The following is a 26,001-nucleotide window of genomic DNA, read 5'->3' on the forward strand; positions in this document are numbered from 1 at the left end:
GTCCTTTTCTGTGGTTACCGACCTATTGCCTCTGTCGGTGAAGGAGCGACCTTCAGTCATGCTTGCGCCAGGCCGAGGTGTTTGTATTTACTGTGGTGACATGCAGCATGCATGAAGACGTGTTTTTCATTAGGGCTTAGTAAAGATCGTTTCCCCGAAGTCCGGTGTCGATCAGGAACCCAATCGCCCGGGCTCCGGTTGATTTGGCAGGAGGCTGGCAGGGCGATGGTGTTGAAGTTCTTGGAGACGGCGGTCGAATTGACGAACTCGAGGCGTTGAGGTTGATTAAATGAAACGGAAGTTTATAACAGGTATTTACAGTGGGAAAACTGGGTACATGAGTAATAAAAGGAAAACTTCAAACTTCAGCTAGACGCTAGCTCCAAGTGCGCACAAATCACTTGAGCTTCTCAACTTCGTCTAACTCTCATATCCTCGGAGCGTACACAAACCGCTCGAGAAACAACGGCCGAGACCCTGTCTCGCCGCAAGATCCGTCTAGTTGCCCGGTACGGCGCTGTACCCTCAACCTCCGACGCGATCTTAACCTCGACTAGGGGGCTCGCAAATCCAAACCTAGCTTTAACGGTCGAGACTCCTTGTCCCGCCGGGAACTGCCAGCTCAGCGCTCAGACAAGAACGATTTCCAACGGCCAAGTTCGGCCTTATAAAACCTCGAGATCACCCTCACTCGGGAACGCCCCTGTAGCGTTCGTACACGCGCAAGGGAGTGCCCAAATTCACGTAGACAGCTGTCACTCAGCACGGCACGGAATATTCAATGAGGCGCCGCTATCTTCGGGTCAACGGTACGCTCGCAGACGAGCAGGGGCGGGCGACCCCGCGGGGTGAAAACGAAAGACGGCAACAGTGCGTCATGCCGACCAGGGCGCGACAATGGAGACTCGTGCAGCACTTGCCCCGACGCCGGTAATCCCACCACCTCCGCGCGTCAACGCGTTCCCGGAATTCGGCGGCGCCGTCTGCTTTCTCAATGGGGGATTATCCTTGAGGTATGCGGTGGGCCAGACGACCCGTCTCCCGTGCGCGCCGTGACGAATTAGCGGTGGTTGCAGCGCAGTGTTGGCAGTGCTACGTCGCCAGACAGAGCGGCGGGTTCTCACGCGCAGCCCGGGCGCCCGGCTGCTAATCTCATAAGTGGACCTTACAGGCTTCTACTAATCTTTTTATTTAGATATTTTACTCTGATTCGCCGCCTCAGTAGTGCTTTCGAGCCATTATGTGCCTGGGTATGGGTGCAACTGTACTGCGGGCGTGCTGCTCGCGGGGAGAGGCTCGGTTCGGCGAGGTAGCATGGTAGCATCCTGTGTAGAAAATCTCAAATAACTCAATGGTTCCCTGCCTGGTGGGGTATTTCGAAGCTGGGTGAGTTGATTGTGTCGATAGGCCGCGACGATGTCCTCGCAGGTAGCACAGAGCCCTGTGTTGACTATGCGGGCATGCGCTGGGCAGATCAAGGCGAATTCGGAAGTAGTATTTCGAGTGCGTTAATCTTCCCATTGTGTTTATGGGTAGGTGTACGTTGAGCCGTCAACGAACAGCGCGGATCTTTCTACGAAGCCGTTAAATGGAAAAAAGACATGGATTGCGAGTACTTGGGACTGAAAAGTTTGTGCTGAGCGCTTCGTTCTTCATAAATAGCCAGCATTTAATCAAAGGGGAGTGTTGTATATGCACGAACATCGGATGGCGCCAAGAGTGTTGCAACTCTTATGCCTGCGCAAGAGGCTCCGTCACTCACCCTAAGCACCGTCCTCGCTTTTGTTTTCGTGCGTGCGGGCGTATTACCTTACGCCATCGCCCTTGTGCGTATTACGGGAACCGGCCCACTCGTTGCAGCCAACTCGTCCTAGGAAAACTGGTCATAGCGAAAATGGTCAAAGAGGGCGTCTCGTTCTAGGTGATCCCGTACTAGGAAAAGTGGTAGCACTGACCTTCTCGTGCTAGGAAAAGTCGTCTCGCGGTTCCATTTTTGGCCGATGTCGAGGAAATGGGGAGAGCAAGTTAGTGGCTTCTAATCTTATAATTACTCCCAGGTTGACCCCTTCAGAGTTCGGGGGGTCCTCTGCTTTTGTTAGTTTGCAGGCGGTGGTTGAAATGTTTTTTCTATTTTTTAACACATGTTCCTCTGTCCCCTTCTTATTTCCCTTCTTGATGCCAAAAAAAAAATCAGTTTTTTACTGGGTAAGGGGTTTCTTTTCAGGTTTATTTTTTTCTTCTCCTTCCAAAAAATATTCGTCACCTTTTCTGTGGAGGGGGGGTCGACTTTTTCTCTTTTTTTGCGTTTTCTTTTCTTTATTTTTTTTTTTTGCGTTATCTTTTGAAGCTTTTTGCCTGCATGTGTATATATCTATAAAAAAGGCAAAATGTTGGCCTCTTCTTTGTTTGCAGGTGGTGGTTGAAATTGGCTTTTCGGTTTCAGCACAACTTCCGGTTTCTTTTCTTGCTTTTCGTCTCCTTCTAAAAAAATATTCTTCACACTAATTTGTGTGAGTGTGTGTGTGTGTAGGAGGGGGGTGGGGGTCAACTTTTAAGTCCAGCATTGACTTTCGCTCCCATATATAGGTGATATGAAGACTAACAAAACGAAAGTTACCCAGCTTGACAATCATCGTTTTTCCGCAGGCATGAAAACAAAAGATCACAATACTAAAAAGCGAAAACACAGAACGAAATCGCAATTCCAGTAGAGCGTCGTCACTTACTTACCAAAAATAAAAAAAAAATGTATTAGAAAAAACAGAACGGGCAAACTAAATCTAATATAAAAGGCTCACGTAATTACCTGCACAAAGAAAAAAATAAGATACGCTGTCTGGCTGGCGCGTTCAATGTTTACACATAAGATGAGAAATATACAAGCTTTTGTACTCTTTCATTTTAACATGATAGACGAAAAGCGTAAATTGTGTCGAGTTGGCCGAGTGTCCAGTTGCCCTAGGTTACGAGTTTCCCTAGTGCGAGATGGCCTATGACGACTTGCCCTATGCGACGAATTCACCTATGACGAGTTGGCTGCGACGAGTTCACTTTTGACGAGTTCTCCTAGACCCGCGTATTACATTCCAGTAAACAAGATGGGGGCTTGATGGCCGCATGTCGTTTGCTTCTATACTCGGTGACAACTTAAGAACGGCACCAGAAGTTGCCGCTGTGCCTTATCACCGTAGCCGGATGTTTCTCCGCGCGGCGCAAGTAGGGCGTTACTAAGGGTATTTTGAACATGGCGTGAGCTGTTCCTGTGATTTTTGGACTTGATATGCTTATAAACGACTCCAATGACGACAAACAAACTGCGTGAGACAAGACAGACGATATCACGCATTCGTAGCAAACCCCTTTCAAAACGCGCGCGCAGTGACATCACGGGTCCGGCGCTTTGGCGGAATGATACACTACATGAGGTGGTGCCGTTCTTGAGTTGTAACCGAGTATAGCTCCTCGCGAAGCCGCCGCAATCTGGGCTCTTCGCATGGTGGTCATGCTGCACACTCCACAAAAACTTGTTAACATAGCTTGCATCAGCTCGCTTCGGAACCCTAGCAGCTAAAGGCGATCCGCGCCATATATGGAACTTCTGAAACTTCTATAAACTCTCCAGCTTTGTCCCACAACAAATTTAGCACATCAGATTAACTCTACTTTGTTGTCTGTTGTCTTGTCTGCAAGGTCCAGTGCTCAGAGCTGCCTAACATGGTTCTTAAAATGTCTTCAAGAATTTTCGCGAAGCTATCAAGACCTAACCAAGCAGTGGGCTCAAGCAATCGCATCGAAAAACAGGAAATAAAGCGGATGTTTCTTGTTTCGTGTTTGTATTGTATCATGTTATTTTGCACCTCACGCTTCTATTCTTGTGGGTACCGTTAGCAGTTTGGAAATCTTCCTTATTCAGGTTTGCATAGAGGTTTGCTTCTGGCTGCATAGCATTCGCTTCCGGAATTCGTAATGGCTGAGTGCAAAAAAGGGGCATATCCGAAACTTGAATCGTTTGAAAATGCAAATACATATCAAATCTTGTGCTGCATAAACAGGAACCGACGCAGGCGAGGCAAACTAAGCAACTGGGCTAGTTGGTAGCACTTCCAACAGCTCGCACATCGGCGCTCGTCTTGTTGGCTTCTTGGTCCGTATCTCTGCAGTCATGCTCGGGCTGTTTTCGCACCAGCCACACCGAAAAGGGACGTCAAGGCTAAATTACGTGTTTACGTCGCCTGCGGCCTAAACTCCCTGTGCGGTGTACGACACGTCACTCAAAACACTAGGGGTGGGCGATTGGTCGATTAACAATTCCGATTAATCGATCAATGCTTTAGTCACGATTAATTTTTTTTTATTCGGTTAATCGGTTGAAGTGTACTGCGCCACGGGAGAAAGGCCTGCTGTCTTCAACCCTGCGTGCGACTCAGCGGTTTTTTTTTTTTGCGTTTTCTACGCTCCAAGTACCAGCGTTCTTCTTTCCATTAGCGGCCGCCACCATCACATACCGCGTTGCTTTTGTCCAGATCGTAGCTGTCAGTTCCGCAGGCGAAGGGGGAACGCCGTGCTGTTCACGCCGCGCATCTCTGATCCGATAATGCTTCTTGGGGGCTCGTTTAACCGACACATGCTTCCGCATCGGGGAACCCTCCCAGCGGAAGGGATCGGCGGCGGCCGTTTGAAGAATTTACACTCTCAAAGAGTAGATTGTTCAGCACTATTGTACGCTGGCCAACGAACCCTGCGTCCCAAGATGTTTTCCCAAAAATACCGCCCGCGACGATCTCCGTCTCCCAGCGAGAAAGCTGTGAGATGCGCTTCCCGACAACAGCACTCACTAGCGGGGACTCACATGTGTCGAGACGTCGCTATGCGCTGTATATTGGCGCCCTGAACTTTTTCCTGACACGCGTTTTTGCGCCTCGTCAATTATCCGTGGACCTCCCGGGAACAGAGCTGCCTTTGATGCTTGCCGCGCATGCGCTTTCCTAGTAGCGCTCTGCTGATGGTGGCATTCTCCTTGCAGTGTTCGGCCGGTGCCGACATGGACAGCTATACCAGCATAAAAGGCAAACTCGTGGGGAAATTTGGATTCAAAGTAAATTGTAGGGGCGAAGTTTGCAATCCGAAGCAAGTTCATTGCCTACAATGCAAAAAGGCTTTTACCTACTGTGGAAGCGTCAGCTCGCTTCAATACCACTTGCGAGCGAAGCACCCAGGGCAGCCACTGCAGCAGGAATCCTCGCAGAAAACGCAGACCACAATCGACGCCTACACCGCAAGGCCCTTTTCAACGACAAAGGAAGAAAGCATCGCACAAGCCGTTACTACCTGGATTGTGTCTTCTAGCCGTCCTCTAAGCATTGTTGAAGATGACGTATTAGCGAACGTTCTAAAAGTTGTCTCAGGTTCACCATGCTACCAGCCTCCGTCCCGTCATGCACGGGTGCTAGGGTGGACGCCTTATAGAACAGGAAGAAATCTGACGTTCAAGAGGAACTTTCTACTGCCAGTTTCGTCGGCTTAACGGCTGGCTTCTGGACTTCTGTGGCCAACGATGCCTACCTCGGTGTGACGGCTCAATGGATAGACGATGACTGGGTGCTGCGATCAGCAACACTCCAGGTGAGACACGTTCCGAAGCGGGGTGTAGGAAAAAATGGTCCTAGAAAAAATGGTCCCGGAAGAAATGGTCCCAGAAAAAATGGTCCCAAATCCAAGGTAGGGAAAAATGGTCCCGGAAAAATTGGTCCCGAAGCCAAGGCATGAAAAAGTCTTGTTCGAGTAAAGCCGGTTAATCGAACCAAGAACGTTTGTCTTGCTAAAATGAACGAGGTATTAAGGAAAAATATAGAAATGTTCAGTTTCTAAAAACACCCGGAAAAAATTGAAGACGGCACCAATCTAAAAATGCAAGCGCTGCGCTAGATTGTTGACTACCCATGTTAAGCGAAAATAAAAATATAATGGCTATTTAAAACAAGCAAGCACACAATAATTCGGTCGCCGAAATGTTTGCGCACGGAGGTGTCCGTGCAGCGCAACGGTATCCATACACCGATATGTACGTACACCGAAATGTCTGCACCGAAACGTCCTGCACCGATATGCCTTGCACCGAAATGTCCTAGACCCGGGACGACGCTGTGCACTTCTTTGATGGAGCTCCCACGGCTTCCTGTGCAATTTTCACCGATACTGACGAAACCTCGCAGCGTAGAGTTCTATGACCTTCCAGGCACTGAGATGGCTGTGTTCGACTAAGCTACTAAACCAACGGTTCCAGGCCTCGCAGTTGCTTGTGCGGTTTTAATCAAATTACTTGCATTAAAATGTTTAATCCATGCTAAGCCCTACCATCCATCCATCCATCCATCCATCCATCCATCCATCCATCCATCCATCCATCCATCCATCAAAGCGTCCGCCCGTCCGTCTGTCTACCCAATTTTCTTTGTTAAATTTTAGCCTCCAAAGGCGTATTAACGCCTTTGGAGGCTAAATGGGAACATTAAAGCATTCCGTCTTTCTCAAACCTTTAGCTAAAACGCAAAGGGACAAAATCAAACCGCAACAAAGTTCAGATCGGACTAACTTGAAGGGAAACACGTTGGCTGGGCCATGGGACCATTTTTCCCTAGATGGTCACTGGGACCATTTTTTCGGGACCATTTTTTTCCGGTACCATTTTCTCCGGGCCATTTTCTCCAGGACCATTTTTTCCGGGACCATTTTTTCCGTTTCCGTCCGGAGTGGCACACGGAGTATCAATATGCCAGTGAAATATTGGAGGCTGCCATTTAGTGGGGCATAGATGCTAAAGGGGTGCACGGATAATGCCCGAAACATCTATCTTGGGACAGGGTGGAGAAAGCGAACTTTCAGAATTTTAAGTGCACAGCTCATACTTTGCAGCTGTGTACAGAAGGCGCTCGGCGTAACTGCATGGCGTGGAACGGCTTCTTGCGATTTGTCAATGCGTACGCGTTGTGTGTCATTTTAAGCATAGCTCAAGTCACCAGGCGGTTCTTTCAAAGCATGAAAGTGACCTTGGTATGCCCAGAAAGAAGCTTCAGCAAGACATCGCTACGTGCTGGAACAGCACATACGTGATGATAAACAGTATGATTGGGCTCAAGGAACCCTTTCGCCGTGCCATGGAGCGTGACTGGTAGCAAGACAAACACTCCGCACATTACAGATGTCGAATGCGACATGTTCGAGCAGCTTCGGGATACGCTCAAACCACTGCTTGATGTGACCGAACTCCTAGGAGGAGACAAATACGTAAAGGCTAGAATACATGGAGCGATCTTTCACGACGAAGTTCACGCGGCGGAAGACCAGCCGCGTCACGACGCCGAATGTTCGTCGGGCTGCGCTACATGTGGCAAAGTACGGCAGCCGCCGCCGCCTCGCCGCTGCGCTGCTATAGTGCCTAGAATATACAGTATATTCTAGGCACTATAGCGCTGCTGTCAGTGTGGCTATACGAGGCAAATACATTGAAGTGAAACACAGGAGAAGCAAAAAAAGCCGTCAAGACTATTATTATTGCTTTTTAGTTGCAAAACCCTCTAGAAAGGCGTAAAATGTTGTGTAGAAGTAGTTTTTAATGTTTTTGTCTCGCCACATCTCGCGAGACCGTTGCTATGACGACCACAAACGCCACTGCGTCAGGCTTAACAGCTAGAAAAACGCCCTTCTATCTGAAAAAATAAGACTATTTGTCGCTTGAAAATTGATGTGAGGGCAAGAGTGGGCAAATTTAATTCGAAGTAAACGGTTTAGAACACGATATCGCATTGAGGGATTAGCGACGAAGCTGTTATCGCTGTGAAGCGGGCGAAGAGGGCGCCGCCATGTGTGGCAACGCTTTGCCGCTGCCGTCGACGGCGATGAACTTTTTCTGCCCCGGCTAGATCGGCGGCGGACGATGTTTTTCCGCCGCCGGGCGAAGTTCGTCGCATAAACGCATAAACGAAGTTCGTCGCATAAACGTCTATAGTGACCCCTTATAGTGACCCCTTCATACTTTTGACCCCTTGACTGACTTCCAGGCTCCAGCTCCTGTCCGGTTCTGGAATTCTCATGGCGGTAACCGCGGTCGTTAAAATGTCAATCGTCCCCCTCCGCCGGTTTCCCAAACGAACCAAGGGAAATCCTGCTTCAAAAGCCAACATCGCTTTCAACTTTTTTGGGGGGACCGACGCATTCGTATAAATCCTCTCCCGGCCCGCTCGTCCGGTGGATACAATAGCGCGGCGAACAAAAAAGAAGAGTCCTCGGTTTCTCCCCACGCCCCTCCTGCCAACCAGCTCGGCCGTCGTGAAAACAAACCCAATAAAGGTGAACACGCTATGCCTAACGAACGATATCTAGTTAGTGGGCGATTTTGCTGGGGATAAGCAACACACGTCACGGTTATGTACCCTCCTTTGCGCAAATACCCGCACGAACCTCTTGAGGGCCTCCGCAACGTCCCTAAACCTCCAAGTAAGGTGCCCGAACTTAACACCTTATTTACACAGTGTGCTCTTGTTTTCCTTTATTTACAAACGACATCTTCGAGAAAAGTACGTTTATTTTATTTAAAATTCATCAAAATGTAACATACACTATAAGTATTGGACTATTTTATACCTGGAGAAAAGTTTTACGGCACATTTTCCACATCCAGCAATTAGATTCGCCACATATTCAACTGCGCAACGTAACAACACTGCGCTCAAGAGAGCAACACCAATTATCATCCTAAATTTCGCAGCTGTGTACAACCAGTAAACGTGGAAAAATCAAATAGAGCCCTGTAATGTGATTGGACATATTCATTCATCAGTTTTCGATCGCTCTTATTATTCAGGTCGCCGGCAGCCATACTATTTCTGGAATTTAAAGGCGATTATGTTATACGAGTATTTAATTGTGCTGTAACAGTGCGAGATTGAAGTGCCGGTTTTGTAGTGGTAACTATGGCTACAATAGAAATTCGTTGCACGAAGCTGCCTCCGAATAATTTAGACAAAGTTGCCTGCATTGTTGCTCGGTGAGGTAGCACAAACCTTATCTGTGTCTTTATACGTACGCATAAGCAACACACGCTACGGGTATGTACCCTCTTTGACGAAAATATCCGAACGAACCCCTTGAGGGCCTCCGCAACGTCCCTAAACCTCCAACTGGAACTTTAATGACGAAACACAAAAATAAAAAAATAACGTTGATGTGATACAGGACAGCAGCGGCAGAAAAGATATCCGTCATTTTATTGCTGTGTGATGAGATAGTTGTTGGCGTCATGAGATCATTCACTGCAGGCGAACAGACAGCCTTATCGTCTGCAGTGAATGATATCATGACGCCATGGCGTAGACACGCACGCACAGAATAATAGAAGTAAAACGAGAACAAAGCTACAAACGCCAACAAAGAATCGTGAGCCTTATTTCGGAAAGCGGGGCACCCTGGCACAGCAGACGACAGACGATCTAAAACCGGATTACTGGTATTGACAACGATGAACCACGGGGATACTTTTCTATGATTCGTATGAGCTGTTATGCAACTATTTGTGGCTTCATAAACTATCGACAACAGAGGTTTCCTGGTCGTCGGCTACCTCATTTGCAGGGTGCCGAACCGGAACCGAACCGAGCCGAAAACCGGAACTCCACCGGTATTTTTACCGGAACTGAACCCGAACCCGAACCGTTATTTTTGAGCACGCTGAACCCGTACCGGAACTTAACCGAAAAAAGAACTAACGGTTACCGGTTCATGCCGGAACGATTCGACCCTCCGTTGTTGAATTGCGCAGTCAATGCAATTCAGGTCTTTTTTATTTCACGTACCATCAACTTCGTACCCGCTCGCGCACTTTCCCCTCCAGACAATTGAACACTATCACGCTTTATGTAACAACAGGGAAAATGAATGAGCACCAATGTAGCAATGGTCTGTTGCTTCTGGAAGCGCGGGCATAGTGCAAGCTGACCAAACGAAATGTCATTCTCAGCGGTTTGCAAGGGATGTAAAACGACTTTTCCCTTCCCTATAGCTGCGACTTTATTTGGAGCAATCAGGCTGCAGGAGTGCTCCGCTGCGCAACAGCGAAAGCCCACACCCGATGTGTGCAAACTTTTTCCATTTCATAATTTGTATAAAAGGTCCGACACCTGCAAATTGTTAATAAGCCGTTTGCTGCTGACCACAAGTGGCCTCGATCTCCCTTCCCCACTACCGTTTTTCTGAATTATCACCAGCTGGTTAAAATAACTGTAGGAGGGTTTGTAACTGGGCTAGTTGGTTCATTGCATGAAATTTAACAGCGCAGGGACGGGACTAAGAGCAGAGGCGACAAACACGGGCGCTGACTAACAACTGTTTATTTTTGGAAAGAAAGAACATTTATATGGGTACAAAAAAAAACAAAAAGTTAAAATACTATTTGCCGGTCAGCAACAAAAGCTGCGCCTCGAAGCAGGACATTACGGGGCATCATAAGCGCCATTTCTTTTTTTTTTTTTTTCAAATGTGTTTACACGGAAAACAACAAAAAAGAAATGGCGAATCACTTTGTTTTAAAATATTACTGAAAAAGTAATTCAAACAGAGTAAGTAAATGACGCACCAAAACGTGGATATTGCTCTATACTTTTCTTTGCCCTGCCTTTCACAACCAAACTTGTCATCAATGCGAAGGAAGTGAGTTTTTGAGGGCAGTACAGTGGACAAGTTCCGTTTTTTTACTGATACCAATAACAACAGATATGTCAGGGAAAACTCTTAAGGTGCGCACTTAATCCCTTGGCAAGAAACTTCAGCCCTCGACCTTGTCTTGGAAGCAGAAACAGTACTTAATAAAGCAGATCACACGTGCAGAAAGGCCCATTCGCCCAGCGATCATGTTTTCTGCTTGTTCTGCAGTTTTCTCTCTATCAGATATGCTTTTTTTTTTCGAAGGTGCACTTGTACTGACTGCCCAACTCGCTACGTTACTTCTACTGCTACTCGTTCCGGAGGGGAGAACTGCTGTGGACGAATTAAAGAGCGTCTACCCAAAAAAGTCTCATCTCATGCTCCGCGCGTCAAATTTCTTTTTCATTTTGTAACAGCATAATCTGTTATAAGATTCGGCAATGTAGCACACGGAACGATTTACGGGGGTCAGACGGTACGATGACATACTGATTGTAATGCACACATCCGGTATAGCTAACGCAAAAGGAATTCCAGTGGTCAGAGCACTAATGCAGTGACTGAGCATTAACTAAGCATACTTTTAAACAAAAGTGTGGCTAACACATTCGATAAGGTGACAGCTAACAAATTATTCAGTGTGACCAAATAATCTAATTGGTAGTATTTATGTGCCTGTTGTAGGATTTTTCTGTTTTGTTACATATATAAAAAATGCGCCAATGATACTAAGCGCCGGTATTTCAACGCGCCAGTGCGCAGACCTAAATTTAAGGCTTCAAGGTTAGCCTGATGGGCGATTCCATAGCGATGATTGCGATTTCAACAAAAAAAGGAAAGGGCAGAAAATATATCCCACCGTCATATCTCTTGGCGGTGGCTTTATGAATAGTCGCTAGGACAACGTAAAGTCTGGGCGAGGAAGTAGGTGGTAAATCGTCGCCACTTCATCTATTTTTCTAATATCTCGTAATCGTTTGAAGTTCGCTTTTGCGCAACTGCCCTTGGGGAACAGCAGCATTTGGAAATTTTTTTGTATTTTGACGTGACTGTCGTTTTAAACTACTAAATGTTTTTTTTTTCTAATTTCAGTGATAATTCAACTCATCGAACCGGTTCGCGAACCGGTTCAAGCTCCCGACCCGGTTCGGTACGTGATTTTGTCGAACCGGAACTGAACCGGAACGAAATTTCGCGTGAACCAGAACCGTAACCAAACGGGTATTTTTTTCCGTTCGACACACTGCTCATTTGGCTCCTTCCTACTGTTAATCGCCATCGCGCGTTTCGTTTTGCGTATCCCAGGTGGCGTCGTCGTTCCAAGCCGAGCTTCCACGTCGAAATTGCCTGCCAATATCTCATAGTGTAAAGTCGTTTTTATTTATTATCAGAGTAAACAGATCAGTGTAATGACGAAATTTGGCCGAATAACTGCCGCTTCGGTAGCATGGTGGTCGAAAGTGAAGACGTCGAGACCTTGGAGAAGTTTTAAGGTTAACTGATTTAATTTACTGATGACGTTGAACACATACAAATTTGAACGAATACACTTATTACATCCCGTGAGATAAACAGTCAAGAGAACAACAGTACTTAACGGGAGATGGCTGACTGGATCGCGGTATCCCGGCGAAAGGGCCCGAAACGGGCGGCAGCGACGTCTATGAAGCGAGTTCTGGTGCAGGCCGCCCTCTTGCATCCGGCGGAGCGTGCTTATATCCATTCAAGTGGACTGGTGGGAAAAAAGCGCATTCTGGCCCCACTTTCTGCAGAAAATCGGGAAGACGCTTCTTTGCACCAATCAGCCATGTTCCCGCCAAAGAGAAAAGGACCAATTACACACAGACACAAATTCGAAAACGCGCGCTCGGAGAATTATTGACTAAAACAAAGTCGTTTGAACTACACCGAGGGCCCGAAGCCCGAAAGCGACCAGTGCAGACGCAACGGGTGGTGTGGAACACCGCTACCGCGCTGTAACCCAAGCTGGGCCGGTCGGTCAGCGCGCAAAGACGCGCGCTGCATGCCTGTTGGGTTCGAAAACATCCGGAACCACTTCAAGAACGTGCGGTCTCATCATTGCCTCTACATTGCACCCTGTTCGACCATGCGGCGGCGACCACGAGGCGGAGAGGCCACTCAAAGCCGAACCACGCTGACTCTCACACCACATGAAGTGTTTTCGCTCTGCGAGGAACTCGTGCGAGTGGCTGTGGACATATGATATCCCAAGGGATCGCGCGGAGCTGCGTGACGGACAATGCCGGTGCACGCACGGGTGTGTTATGACGCCTTCGCAGGTGGCGCGATGTTTTCACCACAATGGAAAAGCGCACCACATTGCGGAGGATTCCTTGAACTCGAGGTGACCCTGGGAATTACGAAGAATGAGACAAGGACCGTGCAAGACCGCAAGCGACGAATGATCGCCTTGAGAGAGGCGGTTTCGCACCGGATAATTGGCCGGAAGGAACACGGGCCGGACATTTCGTCTGCAGTCAATTGGACGTTCACGAAAGGGAAAGTGCTGTTCTTTGATTGGGATGCAGGGAATCCTTCGTGTTTAGAAAGCCTATACAGTCAAACCCGTTTATAGCGAACTGCAATATGCACCGCGATTAGTTCGATATATCCAATAGTTCGATATAGCCGAACCCACCTATAACGAGCTTATTGTTACGAGTTCGCAATCCGCGAGAGCCCCCCGCCCCCTCCCCAACTCCGACATCCGCGTATGCAGAAACGAACACAGTACAGTAGCCATTACCATACCAAAATAATCAATTTATTGCAAGTATCAAAGCTACTTTCCGCCTTAACTGCCCACGTTGCAAAAAAAAAGCCGGTGATTTTTGTTTTCACTTTCGTTTTGGCGGCTTCAACTAGCGTAGCATTCTCTACACGAAACATTGTTTGCACCAGTTCGAGTCCGCGTCCTCAAAAATCTAAGAAGCATTGGCGGAGCACATCGACTGCCGAAAGCGCTTCATTATAAGCGTCGGGCGGATTTCACTCGCGACATCATCGGGAACGTTGGCGAGCTCTTCCCACTGTTCACCGATGCTGCTGTCTTGGTCCGGACTCGCTGACTGCGCGGGTTCCGTCGCGAGTCCCGCGCATCGGAAACAGTTACGGAAAGTATTAGGCGTCACGTCGCTCCATGCGAGGCTTAATGTCTCAGTCGCGGCTCTTGCTCCGTGGTCGCGGCCAATCCACATCTCAATCGCCGCTCCGAGATCATGCATTTCGGCGGCCATTCTAGGCGCCCAGAGTTCGATATATCGGATGTGAACTTCGTTATAAGGAATATGTTTCCCATGTATTTCCGTAACTGAATTATTTTTGTTCTATATATAGCATAATTCGCTCTATCCGGGTTCGTTATAGCCGGGTTTGACTGTATAACATCTTGTAAATACAGTGTAAATAGAGCGGGAGACGCATTAAACACTCTCTTCTCTCAGATGTCGTGTTTGTCTGATGTGCCTGCAGATAACGAGTTCGTCTTCATTCCCCATGTCAGCGGCATCCATCTGCCGCTCAACCAGCAAGGCGCACGTAATGAAGAGAAGATGAGAACCTGACTATGTCTTTCTCAGAAAAAACAGGTTCTTGGCGACCGAAGAAGGATGCTACACAGTAGAAAAAGCAAACTGAACGGGGGCTTCGCGACATAAGTATACCATCCATGTTTCCGGTGTTAAACAAAATAAACTAGAAAATGCGATCTTCGTGTAAAGTTTGAGCCTGAACGGAGCAGCGGTCCTCTCGGGAAAAAAATTTTTAAGGGTTTCATTTATCGACGTAACACCCTGTGTGTATACAGGAGCTCGAATTTCACCGCTTAAACTAACACCACCCGCAACTCGTATTGCAGTCGCTCGAAGTCTCTTCGCTTTGGTCAGCACTTAAGTCAGTCACAACTTTCTGAACCTGTTTTTTACGATCGTTCAGCGCAGGTTCCGTCACTGCAAAAGCGTCCCTGCACATTTTTTGTCTTCTGCTGCACCTCCTTTCTTGAGAATTCAGGGAAAACCGAGAAATCATTATGGGCCCTCTGCAGCGTCATCGAAGAAAGAATTCTGCAAAATTTCAGAGAATTGTCTATTAATGCGCAGCAATATTATGCCGCCTGTGCAGAGTGTGGGTTTTCTTTAAATTTGCTTTTTTTTTAGATCCTGTTCGACCAATGGACCCTTTTCCAGTACCGGTCCCTCTAGTGGCCGCCACGGCGAACTAAAAATGGCAGTAAGGCACGCCCCCAAGAAAGTTTGGCTTTCGGAGAACTCGAGCACAAAACATCCTGGTCCTGCAGTCCCCGCCGTGACCCGCCACCCGTACCTTTCACATGAATGTCACGCTAGCAGGCGCAAATTCGCGTGACTAATCTGCGTTGTTCAAAGCGCCCCTTTTCTGTTTTTTTTTTATTTTCGTTACCCCCTCTCTAGCAGCCATGGGCTGGCAGCGTGGTCAGCCTCAAACGTCTTTGCCCCTTGTCTTAGAAAGCCATTATTGTGTGCACATACGAACCCACAACGATGTGTCGAAAGTGAAAAAAAAAAAAAAAAGCTTGCAGCGCTATACAGTATAGCCGCTTCCCAAGCAGAATCCTGCAGGGGCGCCCTTCTGTTTATTTTGCCCGAGGCGCCTGCCAAGAATGGCGGACCGGCAGTCCGCGCATGCGCAGATCGCTACTGGAAAAAGGTCCATTATCTGCAATTACGCTATTATAAGGATTACAGGTGGAACTTTCGGGAAATCTGCATTATTGTGGAAGTGCCATGCGGTATGCGTTTTTCCATTTTCTGTAATTATTTTGTTTTTCTTATTTCTTTAGTTTCTTCAAAATTTCGTGCTACCAGTTATGTCCATTTACGCCATTATAGCGAACAGAGGTGGAACTTCCACGATATCTGCATTTTTGTGGAAATGCAGGGCGTTACATGGTCATGGCTGGGGGAGTACTTGGCAAAGAATGCTACTTATTAAAAATTCTGGTACGCTGGCTGTTCAGGCGTCGCGCGCAGCACTTCGGAGGGCCACACCCACTTCGCTAGAACTAACGTTGTGCTGCACTGCCTGCAGGGTGTTTAGCCAAATCGAACAAACCGACCCATGCTGCCACCCGTGCACTTGTTGCAAAACAGACTGCGGAAGCACCACCAGCCGCCCAGAGAGAAATAGAGAGATGGGCGACATAAAAAAAATAAAATGCCTAAAATACCCCTGCGGGGAAAGAGAGGAGGTAAAGGTTCGTGGACAAAAGAGCGAGTACTAGGAAGAAGGGGACCCCTGGACCTTGAACGGAGCTTCCCCAGCTTTGCACGGATGGGGCGGTGTTTGCTTTGAGCGGTTGCGAACAGCAGCGGGAACAACAACAACACAAAGAATCGCCCGGAGCTCCCCCCTTGTCGTTCCCTCCTCGCTTGAGCGGCCTACCACGTGGGTTGGCATTCGAAACGCTGGCTTGCGCGGCTCAGTTTCGACGACGCGCGTGGTGCGTTCGGAAGCGGTGGGGAGTGTGGGGCGCTGCTGTTTTCTTTACACGTGGTGCGCGAATGTGTTTTCTTCGAGTTGGCGTTTGTGGCAGTGCGTTCTCGGTGCGGACGAGACAGTTTTCGGTGGACGCCCGTGGTGGTTGTGCCGCGAGTGACGAACGAGATGGCATTCGATAGCGGCGCGAACGTCGACGGCGATGGCGGGTGGACAGCGGCGCCGAGATGTGCGCGCTGGAGAGGCGGCCGCTTCGGTTTTCGGATTTCCCGCTGCGTTGGTGGACAGTCGCTTAAGTGGAGGAAGTGGAGATCGGCCCCTCGCAAGGCCATCGCCACAGCTGTTGTGCGCCCCAACGTGCGTCCGTCGATTCCGCGGGAGCCCAGGATCCACGATTATATCGACCTTACCTCTTCACCTTCCGATGCACCGAATAGGTGAGTGCTCGGTTCAAGCAGTTCAAGCCGGTTGCGTCTCGTGCGACGGCCTGGGACGACTGCTTGCCTGGCAGTGGCATCAAGTGTCCTGGTAGTGGTGCCCTCTGCGCTTCGCTGTCACCTGTCCGTGTTTTGGAAGCAGGAGCACATGGCTGGCGGTCGCCATGCGCTCGTGCTTTTCCGCGTGGAATGTCGCATACTTGAAGAAACAGTCTTTAGTTTGGTGTGTCTTGTGTTCGGAAATGCGTTAAGTGTCGTTTGAATGCCGATTTTTGCGTAGTTAATAATGAGACATAGCCGAAGTGCGCCGGCTCGCCAGTTTAAAAGCGTAAAACTTCCATGGACCGCTGAGCGAATTGAACACTTCCCTTTTTTTTTTTCTGTGTATCTCGGGGCGTAAACTTGACGTGGACGAAGGAGAGAAGGTGCGAGAGATACAGGCGCCAATCGCATCTTCTCTCCTTCGTCCACGTCTAGTTCGCGCCACGTTTTCTTCTTTCTTGAAGTATGTACCAACTAATCGACCAGATTTAGTGGAAATCGCCAAGGTGGAGTAAGTTTCTGCAAAGGAAAGTTTGAAAGAAAGCTTCGACGGAAACTCGTCGGGCGAGGGTGATTCGTAGATGAAATTTAGACAGGCACTCGCTTTGTCAAAAAAAGTAAGCAAATGAAGACGTTTCGGGGCTCCTACGGGTCCCTTGTTCACAATGAAGAGGGGTGTAAAAAAGCGCGAATATTGTATAAGTTCTGACGTAGCAAAGAAAGCTGCGCGAGTTGGTAATTGCGTGAAGACGTAAGACACAACAGAAAAAGCTCAAACATTAACAACAATCGAACACCACTACAGTAGCAAATCGCACACTCACGCAAAAGAAAACGAAAAAAAGCAGATATTCGCACACCGAGCGAACATGTTGACGAGCGGCGTGCAGTGTCGGCGTGGGTTTGCACACGCGGCTGGAATGCGTCGGTCACGGCGGGTTCACGGTGAAACGGAAGCGCGAAGAAACGGCTACAACCGGAAGAAACGATTACAACGGGACGGAGCGCTCCTGTCAACTGAAGTTTTATTGAAAAAACACGAGCGTATATACATGAAGAAAAGACGCAAAATAACACGCTGCATTAGTTACTTCAGGTAACATTCAGATTGTCTACTTCAAGATTAGACACAGATACGGAGGGGGCACTTACACACTTATCACCCCATCTTCGCATCTTATTTTGCGTCTTTTTTTATTTTTTTCAAGTATATCTGTTCGTGTTTTTTCCAATAAAAGTTTAGTTGATAGCAGCGCGCCGTCCCGTTGTAATCGTTCCTTCCTGTTGTTTCTTCGCGCTTCCGTTGAACCATGTATTTATAAGTTGGGTGGAGCAGAGTGCGCATGCGTAATCTCGGAGAGACTACCCCGCGAACGGTTGATCGTGTTTTTAGCATAATCGCATCAGAAAAGCGCCTGTCGACACGACTACTTTTAGAATCGGCACATATTATAACGACTAAAAGCGCGATTAACCTGTCGCGGAGTAATCTCCCCGAGATTTACGTGGGCACTCTGCGCCAGCGAACTTTTAAATAATCGCGCCCTTTCACACCCCTCTTCATTGTGCACAAGGGATCAGTAGAAGCCCCGAAACGTCTTTATTTGCTTATTTGTTTTTCACAAGGCGACTTCCTGTTTGCATTTCATATATAACTTTCCTTTATAGCCGTACGGCTGCATTGAGGTGGATGTCAACTTCGTACGTCCCAATCAGCTCAGCAACAGGTTTTGCTAAATACTACAAGTTGCCCCGCGACGGGTTTTTTTCTTTTTTGTCTTTTTGTGTAGACGTTCGTACCACGTTTCTACTGCTTTGGCTTAAAGGCTTTCGCATGCAGTTTGTTTTTTTTTTCTTCAGAGGCCGGAAACACGACTCAACGCTTCTGCGGTCAGAGCAGCACTGTTTATGCTTCATTACAAAGAGCATGCCTGGAGCCAGCGGCCGAGGGTCTGGTATCGGGTGTCAGGGCGCCAGCGTGGGAACGAGGAGAGAGCCGCGGCCGCTAGAAAATCTGTTCGCGGAACGCCGATGGGCACGTACACTACGTAAACACGGTTCACCACACCATTTCTCTCCTGGCTCTCTTGTGCCCCTCTCGGATCACCCGTCGCCCAGTGGCTAAGGCGTTGGGCTGCTGAGCACGAGGACGCGGGTTCGATTCCCGGCCGCTTTTCTCATGGAGTTGAGAAGCAAAAACTGCAGTGTGTACGACATTTCGGCGCACGTTAACGATCCCCGGGTGGCCAAAATTAATCCGGAGCCCTCCACTACGGCGCGCCTCTTTGCCTGCGTTGCGTCGGCGCGTTAAACCCTACAATCAATCAATCGAACCCCTCTCGGATCGGTGCGACGACGCGTCAAGCGTGTGTCAGTGTTTCTTTCCCTTCTCGCGGCTCCTGTGCTCAATGTTTATGTGGAATTGCAGTTTAATGTTTGCGTGGGAACACCGAGACAATTGTAGAGTCTGTTCAATTCCCCCCGCACTTCCTGAACCAGTTGAAAGCAGTGCGAAGCCGGTTCCGACGTCTTGCATAAGCGGCGGATCCAGACCTGCACTTTTTTACCGTCTGCTTCTGTACCCGGTCGTCACCACCGGTGGGTCGAACGGCCAAGTGCTACACCGCTTGAACTGGCTCACGTGGTGCACGTGAATCGAACGGACCTTGTCTGGCTTATGAGCGGACGGAAATGTGAGACGATGTTCTCCTCGTTCTCTTGGGTTTTGTCCCCATTGCGGGCGTGTCTCCGTCAATAAAACGGAGGTTATGATGCTTAGGGGACTAAAAGCCCCGCATCTCGAGCTCTGATCCGCGATTTTTCTTCGGCACTTGTAAATGGGTTGTAATAAATTCTAAATATATGTTGGAGTAGACTATGGTCAGATCAACGGGTCGTCTTCATCACCGGTCAACCGATATTCTCCTAGGGTCACGTAGATCGAAGTCATTTTCGCACTAGGGAACCTCGTAACCTAGGGCAACTGGACACTTGCCCATCTCGTCACAATTTACGTTTTTGGTCAATTATATTCAAGTGAAAAAAACACAGGAATTCGTATAATTATCTACTTTTGCGAAACATTCTTCCGCACTCCTCCTTCAATTCACCAACCTTACGTTTCCTTGGTGGCCTTCGAAAAACACACAATACCAGACGGCGTATTTTGTTGGTTCTTTTGTACTTTGTTGAGATAATAGCGTGAGGTCACAATATTCATTTTTCATTTTTAGGTTATTCATTCATTTTAGGTTCTTCATTCATTCATTCAGGTTATTCATTTTTCATTTTTAGGTTATCCGGTGACGGCGCTGTATTGAGTAGATGTTTGCGACTTGGTCCTGCATTTCCTGTTTTTAATATTTTGATTTTTTTGTTTTTATTTCTTCTGACCAACGATCATTGTCATCAGTAGCTCATTTGTGTAACTTTCATTTCATTATTATTATTACAGTGATCTACGTATACACATTTGCAGTAATTCAGTTTATTAACAAACGCTAATTAGTATTTTTCTGCTGGCACTTTCTTTTTAAACAGGACATGGTGCTGCTGTTAGCTGTTCGAAGGCGTGCTCCTCCTCTGCTCCTAAACCCCTACCACATATCCCACCACGCTTTGGTCGTGCGCGCTCCATGGCGGGTGACAGCACGAAAATTGGACGAAAACACGAAAAAGAGAGACAAACACGCGCTGACTTTCAACTGACTTCATTCGAAAAAAAGCCGGTTCCCAGACAGTTTATCGAACGCCTATTTATCGAAGAAATGCCCGTTTTATCGAATGTCATTTCATCGAACCACCTCCGTCTGTTTTATCGACAGCATGGTCTTTCTGCTTTCCCTCAAATTTTCAGTGTCTATTTCGCTTAACTGGCCTTTGCACTAATTAATCTTCAGGTACTTTCCTTCGACATTGTCTCGCCCGTGCATTATGTGCAGCAACCTGCATATATATGTTGACGTGTGTCCCTTCCTTCGACATTCTGTCGACCGTGCATTATGTGCAGCAACCTGCATATATATGTTGACTTGTGTACCTTCCTTCGACATTGTCTCGACCGTGCATTATGTGCAGCAACCGGCATATATATGTTAACGTGTGTCCCTTCCTTCGACATTGTGTCGACCGTGCATTATGTGCAGCAACCTGCATATATATGTTGACTTGTGTACCTTCCTTCGACATTGTCTCGACTGTGCATTATGTCCAGCAACCTGCACATATGTTGATGTGTGTACCTTCCTTCGACATTGTCTCGACCGTGAATTATGTGCAGCAACCGGCATATATATGTTAACGTGTGTCCCTTCCTTCGACATTGTGTCTGTCGACTGTGCATTATGTGCAGCAACCTGCACATATGTTGACGTGTGTACCTTCCTTCGACATTGTCTCGCCCGTGCATTATGTGCAGCAACCTGCATATATATGTTGACGTGTGTCCCTTCCTTCGACATTGTGTCGACCGTGCATTATGTGCAGCAACCTGCACATATGTTGACGTGTGTACCTTCTTTCGACATTGTCTCGCCCGTGCATTATGTGCAGCAACCTGCATATATATGTTGACGTGTGTCCCTTCCTTCGATATTCTGTCGACCGTGCATTATGTGCAGCAACCTGCATATATATGTTGACTTGTGTACCTTCCTTCGACATTGTCTCGACCGTGAATTATGTGCAGCAACCGGCATATATATGTTAACGTGTGTCCCTTCCTTCGACATTGTGTCGACCGTGCATTATGTGCAGCAACCTGCATATATATGTTGACTTGTGTACCTTCCTTCGACATTCTCTCGACTGTGCATTATGTCCAGCAACCTGCACATATGTTGATGTGTGTACCTTCCTTCGACATTGTCTCGACCGTGAATTATGTGCAGCAACCGGCATATATATGTTAACGTGTGTCCCTTCCTTCGACATTGTGTCTGTCGACTGTGCATTATGTGCAGCAACCTGCACATATGTTGACGTGTGTACCTTCCTTCGACATTGTCTCGCCCGTGCATTATGTGCAGCAGCCTGCATATATATGTTGACGTGTGTCCCTTCCTTCGACATTGTGTCGACCGTGCATTATGTGCAGCAACCTGCACATATGTTGACGTGTGTACCTTCCTTCGACATTGTCTCGACCGTGAATTATGTGCAGCAACCGGCATATATATGTTAACGTGTGTCCCTTCCTTCGACATTGTGTCGACCGTGCATTATGTGCAGCAACCTGCATATATATGTTGACTTGTGTACCTTCCTTCGACATTGTCTCGACTGTGCATTATGTCCAGCAACCTGCACATATGTTGACTTGTGTACCTTCCTTCGATGTTGTCTCGACTGTGCATTATGTCCAGCAACCTGCACATATGTTGATGTGTGTACCTTCCTTCGACATTGTCTCGACCGTGAATTATGTGCAGCAACCGGCATATATATGTTAACGTGTGTCCCTTCCTTCGACATTGTGTCTGTCGACTGTGCATTATGTGCAGCAACCTGCACATATGTTGACGTGTGTACCTTCGACATTGTCTCGCCCGTGCATTATGTGCAGCAGCCTGCATATATATGTTGACGTGTGTCCCTTCCTTCGACATTGTGTCGACCGTGCATTATGTGCAGCAACCTGCACATATGTTGACGTGTGTACCTTCCTTCGACATTGTATCGACCATGCATTATGTGCAGCAACCTGCATATATATGTTGACTTGTGTACCTTCCTTCGACATTGTCTCGACCGTGCAATATGTGCTGCAACCTGCACATATGTTGACGTGTGTACCTTCCTTCGACATTGTCTCGCTCGTGCATTATGTGCGGCACCTGCATATATGTTTACATGTGTACCTTCCTTCGACATTGTCTCGACCGTGCATTATGTGCAGCAACCTGCATGTATATGTTGACGTGTGTACCTTCCTTCGACATTGTCTCGACCGTGCATTATATGCAGCAACCTGCATACATATGTTGACGCGTCTTTTCCTCCCTTTCGTAGTTTTCGGGCACGTTTATTTTATGACTTTGTGATTTTTTGCACGTTGATAGCTCACAAGCATGTATATTTCAATTTTTGTATTGCAGTATTTTCCACTGTGTTATAAACCCTAACCCCGTGCATAATATTGCTTAGTTGTGTTCGGCGTATTCAGATTGGTATTGCCAAATGTACACTTATCGCCGGCGATCAACATCACGTGACCCGGCTGCCAGAGTCTCCGGTTTCACTCTTTGTATAGACACGTCTGTCAATTCCAGTGACGTCGCCTGGGTAATCGTTGTGGGTGTTTGCAGCTTCGCGATCGAATCCCCATTACAACGTGGATTGGAGCCATTTTTTTAATCTTTAAAGAGTGGCCAGAAATGGATAAAATGGTTAGCGAGGTTGTAGACTTTCTGCATGATAGAAATGAAGTTACACAACCCGTTTGTCTGTTACACTAGCACTCGTGCGCTCGCCACATGGTAAGGATTATTCACGTGACCTCGTAATTTTTACACTGACGAAGCAATTCAGTCACTGATGCTAGCATAAATACCCATATTGAATTATTACCAGTTTGCCTAAAGTGAAATATCCAACTTTGCGGACAGTCAGCTCAAGCGCGGCAATTCACAATGGACCTTTTTCCAGTAGCGTAGCCCTCTTGCGGCGGCCACCCGAACCACAGTTGGGGGATTATAGAAGAACACGCCCCCTTTTTTTTCGCCTGCCCTGCGCAGTCGAGGAAGCCGTCCCAGGCGCCACGCATGGTTTTGGTGGCAGAGAAATTTTGTGATGGCAGCCGTAGCGCCTATCTGTCGGCCGCTTTCAGGGCTCAGAAGATGGAGCAGCACTTAGCTGGGTAATCCAATATGGCGTCGTTTTGTTTACATTTTGCCACCCAAGAATGGAGGATCGGTCGCTGGGAGCGAGGGCAGCGCATGCGCAGAGCGCTACTGGAAAAAGGCCCATTACAAATTTTCCAAGTGGCGAAAAAGAGCCCAATAGCGCAGTTCGTCCGACACTTTCCCTGAATGGGAGAAAATTGATGGCACTACAATGAAATCTTGAAGAAATTAGCCGCGTATCTGCTCGCTTCGCTCTACATAGAGTTTTAGCACTCCGTGTGCTCCGTGGTTATCGTATCGACCGGGACCCGAGTGGGCACTTGCGCATTCGTCCCGGTACAGTGGACTAGGCCATTCTCGCGCATTCATTACGGGGGGGAGTGTCCTCCTCGCCGTGCACGCGCGCGCAGGCGCAGTCGGGTCCCGGTCAGCACGGTGCATACGGAGTGCTAAAGCTCTGTCTGCGACAGACGATAGATAGCCTTTCGCCGCCCCTGCCAACAACGTAACCGCCTGCCCCCTCTCTCCTGCCCACCTTTCACGATGTTCCCCTGGTCGTGAATCAGGTGTTCTGATCCCACCGCGTTCACCACTTGTTGTGGCATCTGGGTTCGGGAATCCATCTTGGTAGCGCGACTGGTGACCGGAGGCGTTGATCAGGAGACCAATGCTTGCTGCTGATGCAGCAAAAAATTTCTACACGTATTTACATGATGAGTACAAGTTTGGATGCTTGCCTCGAACGAATCGCACAGCCAGCAACACTCGGCGGCTCGCAACACCGCCTTTTTGTTCAAGCCAAAGTCCCTAGAGTTCTCCTGGGGAATTCAACTCCCAAAAGTCTGGTCCAATCACGGACCCACAATCTTACGCACATAGGCTTTGCCATCGCGCGAAGCCGTTCTGGTTGCTTGCCCACGTAACCTCAAGGTAGAGGATAGGGTGGCGCCGCTGGTACCAACGTTGGCTGGTACGGGGGGACCCTTTTTCCAAGCATGAAGCGCGCCTGGGTGCTTGACTCGTGATGCTCGCCGATTACCGATTTCATGGCCCGCGCCTCCGAAGTCATCTCCTTTCTTGTGTCTGCTGGCTCTATTCATCGGAGTCGCCCGTGCGGGGATGGCTCAGGGAGTCGCGCGTCCGAAGTCGCCTTCTCTTGTCAGAGTTGAAGGGGTGCGGTTGACGCAGGATTGATGAAACGCTGTATTCATTGCGGATTAGCACGTGGCACGAGCCGATACGGGCGATGATGGGACTGGCGACGAAAACGCGCTAATAGACCTTTTCCCAGTAGCGATCTGCGCATGCGCGGGCTGCCGGTCGGGCAAATTAAACAAAAGGGCGCCCCTCAATTTCCTGCTTAGGGAGCGGCTATACTGTCTAGGGCTGCACGATTTCTTTTTTCTCTTTCGACACCTCGTGGTGGGTTCGTATAAGTGCACACAAAAATGGCTTTCTAAGAAAAGGGGCAAAGACGTTTGAGGCTGACCACGCTGCGAGCACATGGCTGCCAGTGAGCGGACAATGAAAAGGAAAAAAAAAGGAGGGGGGAGGGGGGGCTCTTCGAACCCTGCAAATTAGTCACGGGAATGTATGTGCGCCTGCTACCGTGACATTCATGTGAAAGGTACGAGTGACGGGTCAGTGCGGGAGGGACTAGGGCCAGGAGATTTTGTGCACCAGTTCTCCGAAAGGCAAACTTTCTTGGGAGCGTGCCTTACTGCCCACGGCCGGACTCGACTCTCCTCCTCCCGCTGGAGGAGAGTCGAGTCTGGCCGTGTACTGCCATGTTTAGTTCGCACTGCCGCTGGGGGGACCGGTGCTGGAAAAAGGTCCATTAGCGCCGATGTCCGAGCTTGGCAACCCGCAACCCGGTGCATTTAAGGTTGGCGGATTGCACCTTTTTCCAGTAGCGATCTGCGCATGCGCGGGCTGCCGGTACGCCATTCTTGGCAGGCGCCTCGGGCAAAATAAACAAAAGGGCGACCCTCAGTTTTCTGCTTAGGGAGCGGCTATACTGCGTAGCGCTGCACGTTTTCTTTTTTTCTTCTTGCCTTTCGACACCTCGTGGTGGGTTCGTACGTCCACACATAATGGCTTTCTAAGGAAAGTGGCAAGGACGTTTGAGGCTGATCACGCTGCCAGCACGTGGCTGTCAGTGAGGGGGTAACGAAAACGAAAAAAAAAAAAAAGAGAAGGGGTGCTTTGAACACTGCAGATTAGTCAGGAGAACGCGCGCCTGCTACCGTGACATTCATGTGAGAGGTACGGTTGACGGGTCAGTGCGGGAGGGACCGCAGGGCCAAAATATTTCATGCACGGGTTCCCCGAAAGCCAAATATTTTTGGGGGCGTGCCCTTACTGCCATTTTTAGTTCGCCGTGGCGGCCGCTAGAGGGACCGGTACTGGAAAAAGGTCCATTGAGTTCAGTTTATCCGCTTTCGCACTGCTGTCGTGCCATCTGTTGGTACTGCTTGTTACTGTTTAACTTG

General features: G+C 48.4%; 2 protein-coding genes across 3 annotated transcripts in view; both read left to right on the plus strand.

The window, feature by feature from the left end:
- The window catches only part of LOC144146984 (2-Hydroxyacid oxidase 1-like), a 430,316-nt gene that overhangs the window by 340,605 nt on the left and 63,710 nt on the right, over window positions 1-26,001 (plus strand). The gene's annotated exons all lie outside the window — the stretch shown is intronic.
- Window positions 1-26,001, plus strand: part of LOC144146983 (uncharacterized) — a 183,290-nt gene that overhangs the window by 106,751 nt on the left and 50,538 nt on the right. Inside the window, exon 1 of one of the 2 annotated variants that reach the window (XM_077678974.1) lies at window positions 16,175-16,625. The exons of the other annotated variant lie outside the window; for it this stretch is intronic. Within the exon in view, the coding sequence (XP_077535100.1) occupies window positions 16,357-16,625 (269 nt within the window). The 5' untranslated portion in view covers window positions 16,175-16,356. Of the gene's footprint in view, window positions 1-16,174; window positions 16,626-26,001 lie in introns of those variants that run through there. 2 annotated transcript variants of the gene reach the window in all.

This window comes from Haemaphysalis longicornis, unplaced genomic scaffold (assembly GCF_048455015.1).
Source record: "Haemaphysalis longicornis isolate Haplotype H1 unplaced genomic scaffold, Haemaphysalis longicornis Haplotype H1 scaffold_7, whole genome shotgun sequence".
In the NCBI taxonomy this organism is placed as follows: Eukaryota; Metazoa; Arthropoda; class Arachnida; order Ixodida; family Ixodidae; genus Haemaphysalis; species Haemaphysalis longicornis.